The 16,069-nt window shown below is 38.8% G+C and overlaps 1 protein-coding gene across 4 annotated transcripts in view; it reads right to left on the bottom strand.

Moving 5' to 3' along the window:
* The window catches only part of ENTPD1 (ectonucleoside triphosphate diphosphohydrolase 1), a 187,343-nt gene that overhangs the window by 93,768 nt on the left and 77,506 nt on the right, over positions 1–16,069 (bottom strand). For all 4 annotated transcript variants that reach the window (XM_053582846.1, XM_053582845.1, XM_053582847.1 and 1 more), the window contains exon 3: positions 848–965. In XM_053582846.1, coding sequence (XP_053438821.1) covers positions 848–965 — 118 coding nt within the window. The remainder of the gene's footprint in view (positions 1–847; positions 966–16,069) is intronic.

Here is a 16,069-nt window from a genome sequence, read left to right as displayed (position 1 = left end):
AACCTGGAGTATTGTTAGCAGACCTAGATTCTTGTCCTGGTTCTTTTGCTGCTTATAAGGCACTAATCCTCCAGGTTTTCACATCCTTCTATGTAAAAAAGGATTTAAATGACCTGCAAGATCCTTTGCCTGGCCCCAGAAGTGTGTAATTTAGTCTTTCCTGCTTAAACAGAAGCAAAAACCTTTCAAAAACATCTTCTAAGCTATAGATTAGGGTGCAAAGACTAAGAGAGCAGTAATTCTCTGGACCAGCAAAATCAGCATCAGTTTGTAATTTGTTAGAAATGTAAATTCTCAGGCTGCATCCCAGCTCTGCTGAGAAACTCTAAAGGTTGGGACCAGCATTTCTGTTTTAACAATCCCTCTAGGTGGTTCTGATACACTCTCACGTTTGAGAAACACTGGTTAAGACAGGGGGTTTGATGGTGGGCAGACCTTAGTTTGAATCCCAGCTTTATTACTTATTAGCCAAGTAACCTTAAAGAAGTGATATAAACTTTCTCAGCCTCAATGCCCTCATTTTAAAAATGGGAATAGTAATATACATATATTTAAAAAAACATGTATAACTGAATTGAAATAACAGGTGCCCAGTGCTTAGTGCTTGGCAGGCAGAAGGGTTCTGTCAATGAAAGCTACTATTACTCAATTATTTTAAAATGTGCTTATTCTTCAAGGGCTTAATCATTAAGGACTGATTTCAATATTATTTTTATAATGATAATAAAATAACAACCATAGCAGCTCTGCTGTGTTCCCACTTGGCTCCCCTTACTTGGGGCTACTTGCCACCCACCTCTCATGTTCTCACGCCTCACTCTCTCGCCTTCCCTTTTCTTCATCTTACCTTTTACCTTGCATTCTTCTATCTGTTGCACCACCCCTGTGTCATTCTCCTTTTCTGCTGGCCACTTATAAATATATAAACTTGTGTGAGAAGAGCCTGCATCCAGCACAATCCCATACTGAAAGCAAAACAACCCAAAAACTTATCAGTATCACATCCTTCATTTCCACATTCAGCTTACAACAGAAAGGGAACAAGGATAGGAGTTTCCAAAACCTTAAGAGAACGTATTTTGATTTAAGAGGAACTATGGGTTTAGGGGCTGGAGTTACCCTGATCACAAGATTACCATGAAACCAATCCCCTGAGGAACAGGGTTCTTTGTGCTAGTTGCACTTCAGAAATATTCAGGCATTACTTTTAGGGTGGGGCCCAAGAAGCAGTATTGTTTAGAAGATTCTGAGGTGATTCTAATGTGCAATCAATATTCAGAACCACATGGTGAAGTGGCTAAGACATTATGAAAGGAATAGGAAGCCATTAACTAGTCCATGCCTCACATTCTATTATTGGAATGTAGTGACTTGGGAGTTGATATAAATAACTGCTCAAGGTCATCACCAAGGTCTGATTTTTCATGCAGGTCAGCCTTGTACACCGTACATGTTATCATGTGGTGGTGTACAAAGTTAGTCACTACTCAGATACTGGTGTGCTGGCAGCTTCTCAAAAAGTCATGCAAAATATTCAAAAATTTCAACATCCAGTGTAAATGGATTAATCTGTATTCCCAAACTTGTCTACTAATTAGAATCATATTAGAATCATCTGGAAAGCTTCAAAGACTACTGATGTCTGTGTCCTTTCCCCAGAAATTGTGATTTAATTGGTCTGCTATGTAGAGCAGGCGTTGGAATTTTTATAAGATCCAATGTGATTCTAATGTACAGACAAGTTTGGGAACACTGAATTAATCCATTAAGGACCACACAAATATAGTAAATATCTTTAATTTTAGTTCAAGAAATGTAGAGTTTGTTTTATTTATTTATTTTTTTTGTAGAGACAGAGTCTCACTCTATGGCCCTCGGTAGAATGCCGTGGCCTCACACAGCTCACAGCAACCTCCAACTCCTGGGCTTAAGCGATTCCGTTGCCTCAGCCTCCCAAGTAGCTGGGACTACAGGCGCCCGCCACAACGCCCAGCTATTTTTTGGTTGCAGTTTGGCCGGGGCCGGGTTTGAACCCACCACCCTCTGTATATGGGGCCGGCGCCTTACCGACTGAGCCACAGGCACTGCCCGTAGAGTTTGTTTTAAAGAGAGATATAGAAAATACTAAGTGCACATTTTAAATTATAAATATAGCTATAAAATTGTATTCAATACATTTTAAAGTCATGTTTTTAGCTCTTATGAACAAAGGAGATGAAAGGAGGAATAAATTAGTGGAAAGAGGGGGAAAAGACAGCATAAGGAAGGCCTAGATGGTCAGAGGAGAAAGGAGAAAAAACAAAATCACCCTATCCTATTTCATGAGTGTATTAAATGTAACAGGCAGGTATTGTATGAAGCATCCTATATGAATTATCTGCCTTACCTCTTTTCTTAAATTTAATAATTTCAAAATTAAATTTATACCTCTTTTGTTTATAAACTTTGTTTTTTATACAAATTGAGTAAAGGTTATAAGCGTACCCCCTAGTCAGACCATGTGCATTTACCCACTCCATCCTCCCCTCCACCTTGATTTTTATTGAGATTTACTTCCGTGTGTGCACTTGAGTTTGGAACTGACTGATCAACACTTAAGTGCCTTCAGTCTTAGATATTGTTATAAAATAGGTACTGTTTTTGTCCCTTCTATGCAAGTGAGAAACTGAAGTATAAACAACTTAAGTAATCACTCAAGATACACAACTAATAGATGATAGAGCCTGGATTTGAATCAAGGTCAGACTCTCAAAACCTTATGCTCTTTGTACACAGAAACACAGAAAGGGCTTGGGCAACAACTTTCAATCTGGTGACCCCTTTTCAAAACATGAAATAAGGGACAACTACATCAAAGTGTGCAGATCTTAGGTATACACCTCAATGAATTTTTGCGTATGTGCACATCCATATAACTACTACCAAGATGAAGATACAGAACATCTTCTAGTCCTAGAAGGCTTCCTGATGCCCCTTCTCAGTCAGTTCCCCTGGAGGGTGACCACTATCTTGAACTGTATCACCATGGAAGAGTTCTGCCATTTTTGACTGCAATAAATCAACTACATACTGTACCTCCCTTATAGTTTATCGTTTTCCATTGCTGCAGAGCAGTGTTTTCCAACCTTTTTTATCTTGTGTCACACTTGAACCCATAGTTAAATTTCTGTGGCACACTTAAATTATATCGATTAAAAAAAAGAATTTAAAAGTTAAATGAAAAAAAATAAAAAGAAAAAAATAAACTGAAGAAAGCAAAAAAAATAAAATAAAAAAAGAATTTAAAAAAACGAATATATTTACGGTGCTTTAAACTTCTTTCAAAAATAATGTAACGATCTTCAAAAAATTTCATGGCACACCAGTTGAAAATCACTGCTGTAGAGCATTTCATTATGTTCATATGCAATATTTTTATTTATTTGACTATTGATGAACATTTGAGCTGTTTTCAATTTTGGGTTATTGGGAATATAGCTGCCAGAAATATTCATGTATGTTTCACTTTGTGGACATAAGTTCTTAATTCTGTGTATTTGCCCAGGAGTAAACTACCAAATGCCTGTTTTGATTAACTTGATACTCAACTATTTTTTTTCTTTTTTAAAGAGACAGGGTCTCTGGAGTGCAGTGGTGCAACCATAGTTCACTACAGCCTTGAACTCTAGCTCAAGCAATCCTCCCACTCAGGCTCTCCAATAGTTGGCACTTAAGGTGTACACCACCACACTTAGCTAATTTTTAAATTTTTTGTGGAGAGAGGGGTCTTGCTATATTGTCTAGGCTGATCTTGAACTTCTGGTCTCAAGTGATCCTCTTATCTCAGTCTCCCAAAGCCCTGGGATTATAGGCATGAAGCCCTGCACCTGGTTCCTATACTACAGAGAAACATGGAAGGGAGCAAATGAGGAAGCAAAAGGAAGAGAAGCAAAAGAAGTCCATCTGAAATGTGACCCAATTAACTCTTGATGCATTTGGCGTTCATTTAAGCTGTGGACCTCACAAATGTGTGGTCTACCACTTGAAAATACTTTTAATTTGGCAGTTAATTCATGTACATACATATATATGTATACATATATCTATACCCTTCTATTGTCTTGTCACTTGATGAGAACCTAAGAACCTCCAAGGAAAAAAAAAATAATGATTTAGGAGATCTCTCTGCACTATTAGGAATATCCTGGATTTAAATCCAGCTTAGACTCAATATTTTATGCTCCTTGAACACAAAAACACAGAAGCAAGGGCTGTGTAAGTTTCAAATTGGTGCCACCTTTTAAAAACATGAAATGAGGAACATCTACAGGAAAGTGTGCAAATCTTAGGTGTACACCTCAATGAATTTTTGCATGTGTGCATATTCATATAACACTACCAAGATCAAGATATAGAACATTTTTCTAGCCTCAGAAGGCTCCCTAGTAGAGCCTATTGAGTGTCAAACTTCATTCCATTTCACTGTAGACCAGGGAGTATCACTGTGCAGACCTCATAAGGATATTTGACCCACCTTCACTGTGTTCTCTGCCCTGTTACACACAGCAGGGATTCCCTGTAGTAATTAATGTCATACCCTCAGAAAGAAAAGGGCCTATATACTAGCTTTGGGCACAGCAAGGAAGCAAGCTAGACAGACTCCTCTGCAGCTAGGCCTACAGTGAAAGGAATAAAAAAAATGGCTTAGCACCTTCCTAGACTCAACCAGAAAGAGTTAGAAATTTTGAATAGACCTATATCAAGCACTGAAATAGCATCAACTATACAAAATCTCCCAAAAAAGAAAAGTCCAGGAGCAGGAGCAGATGGCTTTACATCAGAATTCTACCAAACCTTCAAAGAGGAACTAGTACCTATATTACATAATCTTTTCCAAAACACACAAAAAAGAAGGAATCCTCCCCAACACATTCTATGAAGCAAATATCACCTTGATCTCCAAACAAGGAAAGCAGCCAACAAAGAAGGAAAACTATAGAGCAATATCATTAATGAATATTGATGCAAAAATATTCAATAAGATCCTAGCAAACAAATTCAATGACACATCAAAAAATTATACACCACAATCAAGCTAGTTTTATCCCAGGGTTACAAGGCTGGTTCAACATATGTAAATCTATAAATATAATATACCACATAAATAAAATAAAAAACAAAGACCATATGATTCTATCAATTGATGCAGAAAAGGCTTTTGATACATCCAGCATCCTTTCACGATTAGAACACTTAAGAAAACAGGCTCAGATAGAACCTGTTTTTTAGACCTATAAGGGCCATCTACAGCAAACTCATAGCCAATATCATATTGAATGGAGTAAAATTGAAAATGTTTCCACTCATATCTGGAACTAGACAAGGATGCCCATTGTTACCACTAGTATTCAACATAGTACTGGAAGTGCTAGACATCACAATCAGGCAAGAGAAGGTGATCAAGGGTATTCAAATGGGACAGAGGAGATGAAATGCTCACTCTTCGTGGATAACATGATCTTATATCTGGAAAACCCTAAGGACTCAACTACGAAGCTCTTAGAAGTGATCAAAGAATATAGTAGTGTCTCAGGATACAAAATCAATACTTACAAGTCAGTAGCTTTTATATGTACCAACAATAGTCAAGCCGAAAATATAGTCAAGGACTCTATTCCTTTTACAGTAGTGCCAAAGAAGATGAAATACTTGGGAATTTACCTAACAAAGGATGTGAAAGATCTCTATAATGAGAATTATGAAATCCTGTGGGGTGACAGAACATGAAGCATGAAGCACATGAAGTGAGCCTGGTAAGGGTTAATTAGCTTTTGCTAACACATAAGCAGCTTTTGCAAACAGCAAATAGGCTGGACAGAGGGCTGGGCTCCCCTGAGCAAACACAGAGCATGTTTCTATGGAAACAGAACAAATTGTGTTAATGTGGAGATTTGATATTTACCCACAAGTTAATTTTAGATAGAGTAAGTTAGGTAAGATTTAGGTAATAATAAGTGTATAGATTTTTACATGACCACCAATGTATATAAGGTGGCACAAAATAAAGTTTCTTTGCTACATGCCATCTCTTGTGTGTGTAGTCAATCATTCCTGGGCCTTTCAACATTGCAGGAGCAAGCTCACACCTGTGGCAAAGCTGCTGACTCTCTCACATCTCCGATCATGCAACAAAACCCTAAGAAAAGAAATAGCTGAAGATGTTAACAAAGGGAAAAACATACCATGCTCATGGTTGGGAAGAATCAACATTGTTAAAATGTCCATACTAACCAAAGCAATCTACAGATTTAATGCAATCCCTATCAAAGCACCATTGTCATACTTTAAAGAACTTGAAAAATTAGTATTTAGTTTTATATGAAATCAGAAAAAATCCTTGACTAGCCAATACATTACTTAGAAATAAAAACAAATCAGGAGATACCACGTTTCCAGACTTCAGGTTATACTACAAATCTATAGTGATCAAAGCAGCATGGTACTGACACAAAAATAGAGATATAGATATATGGAACCGAATACAGAATCTAGAGATGAACCCAGCCACATATTATCATTTGATCTCTTATACACCTAACAAAAACATACATCTGATCTGCACAGCTAAGGGCACTACAAGTAAAGTAAACAACCTTCAGAATGGGAGAAGATTTTTGAAGATTTTCCGTATTTGTTAATGGGGAAAAGATTCCCTATTTAACAAATGGTGCTGGGAGAACTGGCTAGTGACCTTTAGAAGACTGAAACTGGACGTTCACTTTTCACCACTAACAATAATTATTCTCACTGAATAAAGATTTAAACTTAAGACATGAAATTATAAAAATACTAAAAGAGTGCAGGGAAAATGCTTAAAGATATTGGCCAGGGAAAATATTTTACGAGGAAGACCATGGAAATGGAAACAACACCAAAAATATATTACTGGGATCTGATCTGTACAGCTAAGGGCACTACAAGAAAAGTAAACAGATAGCCTTCAGAATGGGAGAAGATTTTTGCAGATTATGATTCCAACAAAGGTCTGATAAGTAGGCTTTACAGAGAACTCAAATTAATCAATAAGAAAAGAACAAACAACCCCATTTCTTTGTGGTCAAGAGACCTGAACAGAAACTTTTCTGAAGATGACAGGTGAATGGCCAATAAACACATGAAAAAATGCTCATCTTCTTTAATCATCAGAGAAATGAAAATCAAAACCACTTTGAGATAGCACCTAACTCCGGTAAGATTAGCCCACATCACAAAATCCCAAAACTACAGATGTTGGCATGGATGTGGAGAGAAGGGGAGACTTCTATACTGCTGGTGGGGTTGAAAACTAATACAGCCTTTTTAGAAAGAAGTTTGGAGAATTCTCAAGGAACTAAAAGTTGACCTACTGTTTGATCCTGCAATTCCATTACTAGGTATCTACCCACATGAACAGATATCATTTTACAAGGAAGATATTTGTACCAGAATGTTTATTGTAGCCCAATTCATAATTGCCAAGTCATGGAAGCAGCCCAAATGCCCATTAAGCCATGAATGGATTAACAAATTGTGGTATATGTCTACCATGGAATACTATGCAGCTATAAAAAAGATGGAGACTTTACATCTTTTATGTTAACCTGGATGGAGCGGGAACATATTCTTAGTAAAATATCTCAAGAATAGAAAAAAATATCCAATGTACTCAATACTATTAAAAAATCAATATATAATCACTTACACACTCATACAAATGATAAAACACAAATATAGTCCAGAAAGAAGGAGTAGGAGGAAGGGGCAGGAATGGGGAAGGGCGAGTAGAGGGATGTTATTTGGTGGAATCTCACCTAATGTACACAATGTAAGGGTACATTTCAAAACAACTAAGAATATATTATAAATGTCTTACCACAAAATACAAGTGAGGTGATGATCATGTTAATCAGTTTAAGCATTTCACATTGTATATCAAATCATCATCTTATACCCCATAAATATGTACAGTTATGATTTAATAAAAATTAAATTTAAAAAATGGCTTAGGTGATGACCATTTAGGGCAGAGAGGGATGCTGACTGAGGTCTGAGGACCTTGTGCCCATGGGAAACCTCCCCAAATGGAGAAAGAAGCTCAGGGGTTACAGAGTAGAAAATTCTGTTGTTCTCTAGCAAATCCCATTAATTCTTCCTGCCAGAAAATGTTCCAACCACAGCAATATATGATAAAAGCTGGTGAGGCAGCAGCAGCAAGCAGCCTTTATCTGGAATCAGCACATTCTATTCTGTCTAACTTTGTTAACATAAAAGTCACTCTTGTAGTGGAGCCAAGGAACTAGCCTTGCTTCTGTCAGATTGTTTCTCTAAGGCCTTATACAGTGAGCTAGTTGAAAAAAGAAAGCTTTACTGCATTTCATTTGGCAAGTGCTTGAGAAGGAGGTACAGTATATTTTAACACAAGAATTGAAACATTTCATATTATAGACACGGTATACTAGAATGCTAACCTATTAAACTGTGCCAAATGTTTTGTTTTCTAAAATGGTTTGCAGAAAAAAAACTGATATTGATTGCTGCTTTAGAGTCAGATAAAGCTTGATTGTCTGAAGGTTGTCAGTTTGAGCATTTTGGGAATTTTTCTTTGTTCCAGTGTTCATCAGAGCCCAGGTACACACCATCTTTTGTTCTCTTTCCACCACATTAGCATTTTCCAGTGCACATTCCAGACAGTACAAGACCTATAAGGGTCTTGCAAATTAAGCTTCTCAGAAGTTTGGGGAATGCTTGTGCTCTCTGCCACCACTGGGCTCACAAACTCACTAGCTAGTGAATGCCTCAGAGATATCAGAGAGAAACTCAATATTTCTCTGTCCCTCATATTTAAAACATTTCCAAAAGTTCTATGACTATGTCCTTCAAATTAAATAAAAAGTCAAAGATTTGGGTGGTGAGAAAGAGACCTGACACTCCTTAGTACTATTACTTCACTATTATTTTTTACTTTAAGAGTACTAAAAGTTTATGAAATATCACCTTGAAAATAAAGGAAAAAAGAACAAAAAGACATTTAGGATTCCACCAACTAGATATCACTGTTATTTTTATTCCCCTCCAGTCTTTAAAAAAATGTATAATATTTTTGCATAGTTGTAATCTTACTGTGCATGCAATTTTGTCCTAAGCTAGCTTTTTATCATGCACATAATTTCAGTGATCATAACTGATCTTCACAAGCTGGGCTGCAAGAACAGAGGCAGTGGTCTGGAAAGAGGAACAGTAGAAATAATCTTGTTTGGTTCACAGAAACATCATGGCAGTGGCTCTAGTGAAGACTAGAAAATGTAGGCAGCAGCAGACCCTGCGGTTATTGAGGCTAGAGGCCATGTGGAGGTGGGGCAGATTCCTCCTTAGAATGGAAATAATTCTGCCTGTACAAGTGTCATAGCTTCAGGCTTCTGGGTAAGTCTCCTCAGATGTGCTAAGAGAAAACTGGAGTGAGATGACTTGCTTCCTGGCTGTGCAGTGCAGAAGTAGGATATTTAAATTCTCTCCTCTGAGTCACCTCATTCAGAAAACACCTGCCATCATGCAGGCCTGGATGCAGTTAGCCACAAGCTATGTGGCTTCTGCTCTGGGGCCTTTGCCCAGAAAGCCCTTTACTTGACATCCCAGCCTTCCCCAACCTCCTTGGATTAGATCCTACATCCTGATCAGAATGCCTGTATTTCCCTTCTAAAGACAGCACTGATCACATAATGTAATTACATATTTTGTGGTAATCTGATTAATATCTGTTTTTCCTATTGTATTGTAAGCTACCTGAGAGGTCTACTTTGTTCACCATAGTATATCCAGCATTCACCATGGTATATCCGACTATATATTAGGCACAGAGAAGGAATTCAACAGATGAACATAATTGCTGAATTGAATGAATGAGGGGAAGTTAGAACTATGGTTCCTAAATTCCTGCCAGGCCTAAAAAAGGTTAATATTCATAGTCTAATATGAAGTAGTTATCATTGGGGTTACTCTATGCCCCCCAACAAAAAAAAATCCCATAAACCAGGTGCTAAGGTTTGAATGTTTTCCTCTCCAAAACTCTTGGGCTGAAAATGTAATCACCAATGCAACAGTGAGGTGGGGAAACAGGTAATGGGAGGTGCTTAGGTCATGAAGGCTGAATGGGTTAATGACACAATAAAATGGCCTTTGAGAGTGGGTTCACTATCTTCTGTACTTCTGCCACGTGAAGAACAGCGTTCCTTCCCTCCAGAGGAAGCAGAGACCAGGCTGTTACCAGACACCAGTTACTTGAACCTTGATCATGGACTTTCCCAGAACTGTGAAACAATTAATTTCAGTTCTTTATAAATCACTCAGTCTGTATTATTCTGTTATGGTAGCACAAAATAGACTGAGATACCAGGGAACACAAGCAACAGTGTGATCATTAACTTCTGGTGGTCCCTTCAGGCATACTGGTTCTTTAAAAACTTTCTTAAAAATTCCTGTGGCTTTAATAGTAACTTCAACAGCCTCATCAGTCTGTCTCAGTAAGTTTGGATTTATAAACAAAGCTTATCCCTTTCAGTGTAACTCTAGTACTGTATAAACAAACCAGGTTTGCTACAGAGATGCTAGCATGGCTTATATACATTTAGAGACCATTTTTTTCATTTCTTTTTTTAAATTAGAGTTATTAGACCTTTTACAAACCAGTATTATTGTTTGTTTTCCATCTATGTTTTTTTAATAGTGGTAATATGTACATAACATAAAATTCACCATCTTAACCATTTTTAAGTTGTACAGTTTTGTATTGTTAAAGATATTCATATTGTTGTACAATCATCACAATCACCTATCTCCAGATGTTTTTTGGGTGTTTTTGGACTTGGCACTCAGTTGAACTGCCTTGTGGAGAGTTTGAGCAGGAGTACGGAGAACTTTGGGCGTTGTCTAGGGCCCCAGACTGAGCCCCTGAGCCGGACGGAGCTAATAGTGTTCGGCTGTGGGCCACAGGGAGCCATTGTGAGAGAACTGCTCTGGCAAGCTCCGCCCTCAGGGTCACAGAGCAAGCATGGGGCGGGAGCTAGTAACCTAGTGACTGAGCAGTCTAAAGGCGAGGACTGAGCCACCTTACAGCCTTAACCCTCAGGGGCAGAGTGAGACCGGTTTTGGCACACTGGGTAAGTGGATAGCCACTTTAGCAGTGATCCCAGCAACAAACACTTTCTGGGGAAAGCTTCTGCTTAGTCAAGTTTAGAAGTTTAAAATGCCTTTTAAGGGCGGCGCCTGTGGCTCAGTGAGTAGGGCGCCGGTCCCATATGCCAGAGGTGGCGGGTTCAAACCCAGCCCCGGCCAAAAACCACAAAAAAAAAAAAAAAAAAAAAAAAAAATAAAATAAAATGCCTTTTAAGAGGGCTGAAAAGAGATTTAGGGTCTCCACCCTGTGGGGTTTGAGAAAACAGGGTAGGCCTCCAGTCGTATCAGCATTGTGACTAACATCTCATACCCCAGAAGACCACCTGTTGCCCAGACAATATTCAACAAGATATATATACTGCTTTGTTTCTGGTTGTTTTTTGTTAATTTTCTTGTTGTTGTTGTTTTGTTTTTTAATTTCAACCGTTTCCGTACAGATTTTTTCTTTTTTTCTTTCATTTCTTCCTCCATTTTTCTAGTTTAAATACAATTTCCCATTGCTGCCTTTTTCAATAATTAGAACTTCATTTTTGTTAGTGTCTCTACCCCTATTATTTGGTTTTTCACCCAATTTTATCCCATAAAGTTTTCTGTTTGCTTGTTTTGGTTTGATTTATAGCGTTTCTGTCTTTCCTTACTACTTGGTGGAGGTGGTTAGCAAAGAGCTGCTGACCTCAAGGGAACTACCCAACAGGGCACTCCCAGAGGTTGGGGTTTTTTTTAAGGTTGTGTCAAAGTACCCTACTGTATACCTGTATTGCTCTGTCTCCCTCTTTCTGTGCCTCTCTTCTTTTTATCAATATTCCCTTTTACCCAACCCCTCTCCTTTCTCTATTTTCTTTTCTTTCTTTCTCTCTTTCTTTCTTTTATCCCTTCTTGCTCTTCAACCTTCTCATCCTTCTGGTCCTGTATCAAAAGAACTCATCAAAACCTTAGTCCACAGGCACAGGAACTTAAAGAACAAGAGGAGGTGAAAGGAAAATTAAGGCAAGGAAACAGATAAAAGAAATCACTCATGAGGAAGAATCAGCAGAAAACTCCAGGCAACATGAAGAACCAGTCCAGAGCAACCCCTCCAAGGGACCATGAGGTAGCTACTGCAGAGGATTCCACCTATAAAGAAATGTTAGGAATGACAGAAAGGGAATTTAGAATACACACGAGGAAAACAATGAAAGAAATGATGGAAACAATGAAGGAGACTTCTAATCAAGTGGAAAATAACCAAAAGGAAATCCAAAAACAGAATCAAATAAGAGATGAACGATATGAAGAATATAGACAGGATATAGCGGAGCTGAAGGAATTGAAGCAGTCAATTAGGGAACTTAAAGATGCTATGGAAAGTATCAGCAACGGGTTAGACCATGCAGAAGAAAGAATTTCGGAGGTAGAGAACAAAGTTCTTGAGATAACTCAGATAGTTGAAGAGGCAGAAAAGAAGAGCAAGAAAGCAGAACGTTCACTGTCAGAATTATGGGACTTCAAACGGGATAGTCATGCACCACCAGCTGGACATTCCCGAAGGCGCTGGCCTGATACTTGGTGAACACCGGATGCGCAACAGTGCTGCTCATGTTCAGCAGCAAACTGCTCTTGTCCCCCGAGACCAGAGGGCTTCTCCCCAGTCCTGCTGATGCCAGTATACCAGGTGACCATAAAGTTCATGTGCAGTTTAAAATAGAAGTTGCAGGAGGAGACAAGATGGCTGACTGAAGCCAGCTTTCCACAGAGGCTCCCATCCAGTAGGAGAGTTAAAGGACAAAAATTCAGCAAGTAATCTGGTGGATTTGAGCTACACTAAGAGAGAAGGTTGAAGAACGCACGTCAACCCCGCTGAGGCGAGCTGCGACCACAAGGATACAAACAAAAGGTACAAAATCCATCACCAAGTGGACGGGAGTCCCCTCCCCCATGAGAAAGGCTCAGAGTGCCCCACAAACAACCGGGCAGAGTTCAAAGGTCCTCCCACTACACTCCATGGCAGAGACCCTCTAAATCCTCAAAGAAAGCATAGGAAAAACACTGGAAGATATTGGCCTGGGGAAAGACTTCATGAAGAAGACTGCCATGGCAATTGCAACAACAACAAAAATAAACAAATCGGACTTCATTAAACTGAAAGCTTCTGTGCAGCGAAGGAGACAACAACCAAAGCTAATAGACAGCCTACACAATGGGAAAGAATATTTGCATATTTTGAATCAGACAAAAGCTTGATAACTAGGATCTATAGATAACTCAAATTAGTCCACATGAAAAAAGCCAACCAATCCCATATATCAATGGGCAAGAGACATGAATAGAACCTTCTCTAAAGAAGACAATGAATGGCTAACAAACATATGAAAAAATGTTCATCATCCCTATCTATTAGAGAAATGCAAATCAAAACCACCCTGAGATACTATCTAACCCCAGCGAGAATGGCCCACATCACAAAATCTCAAAACTGCAGATGCTGGCATGGATGTGGAGAGAAAGGAACACTTTTACACTGCTGGTGAGACTGCAAACTAGTATAACCTTTTTTGGAGGGAAGTATGGAGAAACCTCAAAGCACTCAAGCTAGACCTCCCATTTGATCCTGCAATCCCATTACTGGGCATCTACCCAGAAGGAAAAAAAAATCCTTTTATCATAAGGACACTTGTACTAGACTGTTTATTGCAGCTCAATTTACAATGGCCAAAATGTGGAAACAGCCTAAATGCCCACCACCCAGGAATGGATTAACAAGCTGTGGTATATGTATACCATGGAATAGTATTCAGCCATTAAAAAAAATGGAGACTTTACATCCTTCGTATTAACCTGGATGGACGTGGAAGACATTATTCTTAGTAAAGCATCACAAGAATGGAGAAGCATGAATCCTATGTACCCAATTTTGATATGAGGACAATTAATGACAATTAAGGTCATGGTGGGGGAAGGGGAGAGAAGAGAGAGAAAGGAGGAGGGAGGGGTGGGGAAAGGAAGAACAGAAAGAGGGAAGGAGGGAGGGGGTGGGACCTTGGTGTGTGCCACACCTTTTGGGTGCAAGACAGGATTGCAAGAGGGACTTTACCTAACAAATGCAATCAGTGTAACCTGGCTTATTTTACCCTTGATGAATCCCCAACAATAAAAAAATTATAATAATAAATAAAATAAATAATAATTCTTAGATTTGCTCTTTTGAGGTAATTTTGTTTATCTTGTAGGCAATCTTTGTTGCTTTTCATTGTTTTTTTCTCTTCTCACAGCATATTTTTAAGTAGCCTGTTTTTGCTCTCACTGGTTGTTTCCTCTGCTTGATCGGTTCTGCTGCTGAGAACTACTAATGAGTTTTTCAGTCAGCAAATGTATTTCTCAGTTTCAAGATTTATTTGATTTTTTTAAATTATTTCAATCTCTTTGTTAAATTTCTCTCATAAATTTCTGAACTGCTTTTCTGTGTTATCTTGGAGATCACTGAGTTCCCTTAAATCTACTATGTTGTAATCCTTAGAGAGCTCTCATGTCTCTATCTAGATAGGGTCAATTACTGGTTCCTTGATTTGGTTCATTGGGGAAGATCATGCTTCCCTGTTTGCTGTTGTTTCTCACAGATGCATGGATAGTTCTTTGCATTGAAGAATACATTTTTTATTCCAGTCTTCTCTGTCTGGCTTGTTTTGATTTTAATTGGATATATTTGCTTAGAAGTTTCTTTACTGCCAGGCCACTGCCTTCTTTTTGACTCTAAGTAGCACCTCAAGCCCACGTTCATGTTGGCTGTAATCAGAACTCTCTCCCTTTTCCAAATGGGGGAGGTCACAAAGGAGATATTCTGGCAATGTGGGAAGGCTGGAGAAGGGCCCATACCCAGGAGATCTGTAACATGAAACTCCTTTAGCATGATGCTGCTGAACAGCCACTCAAATCTGGTAGCATTACAGAGCAGAGTTTCTCAGGCTGAGTTTCTTACCACCACCACCCCCTTTGTCTCTGCCTGTTTTCAGGGATATTTCTCCCTTCAGGTACTCCTAATGCTTCCTGTGGGTTAAGGCACAGAGAGTTCTCCTGCAACGGAACCCAAGATGGTGAGAATGCTGGTTGGACACCTCAATCTCACTCTTTCCGGTATAGAAACAGTGTGTTCGAGGGGATTGTCCATGCTCTTAGTGCCAGCAGAATGGGGAAAGGGCATAGCGGATGTAGAATTCTGATTCTTTTATCATCTACTTGGAATTTTTTCACTTTTTTGTGGCCCCAGGAACTGGTTTGTCTTCATATTTGAACTCTGGAATATCTCTGTTGATAATCTTGGCACTACATGTTTGTTTTCAGTTTTCTGTTTGGAAGAGTGAAGCCAGTTTGCTTGTATCCTACTATTTTGGAACCAGAACTCAGACATCAGTATTTTATAAAGCTCCCCAGGTACTTTTAATATGAAACCAAGCTTTAGCACCCCTGCAGTTCAATGGATAAGGTGCCCACTTTTGAGTCACACATATTAAGCTCAGGACTTAGACTTCCTCTCCAACTGCTTCTTCTGCCCCCAGGAAGTATTCTAGCCATACTAATGGCTGCTGATTCCCTAGGGATCACTTGTAATTTCAAGCCGCCACTCTTTAATACACAGTGTGATAGGAATGTGTCCTATCTCACCTTCTGGAAAATTCCTTACTGTTTTAGTTCATTTTCTGTCGCTATAACTGAATACCTGAACTGGATAATTTATTTTTTTAAAGGGAAATTTATTTCTTGTAATTCTGGAGGCTAGGAATTCCAAAATCAAGGGTTCACAACTTGTGAGGGTCTTCTTTCTAGTGGAAATATATGCAGACTTGAGGTAGTGCAGGGTATCACAGGGCAAAGGGAACATACTGAGAGGCAAACTGGCCTTTATGACAGA

Source organism: Nycticebus coucang, chromosome 3 (assembly GCF_027406575.1).
Source record: "Nycticebus coucang isolate mNycCou1 chromosome 3, mNycCou1.pri, whole genome shotgun sequence".
Classification (NCBI taxonomy): Eukaryota; Metazoa; Chordata; class Mammalia; order Primates; family Lorisidae; genus Nycticebus; species Nycticebus coucang.
The sequence above is the reverse complement of the archived record's forward strand: the minus strand, read 5'-3'. Positions and strand labels throughout refer to the sequence as shown.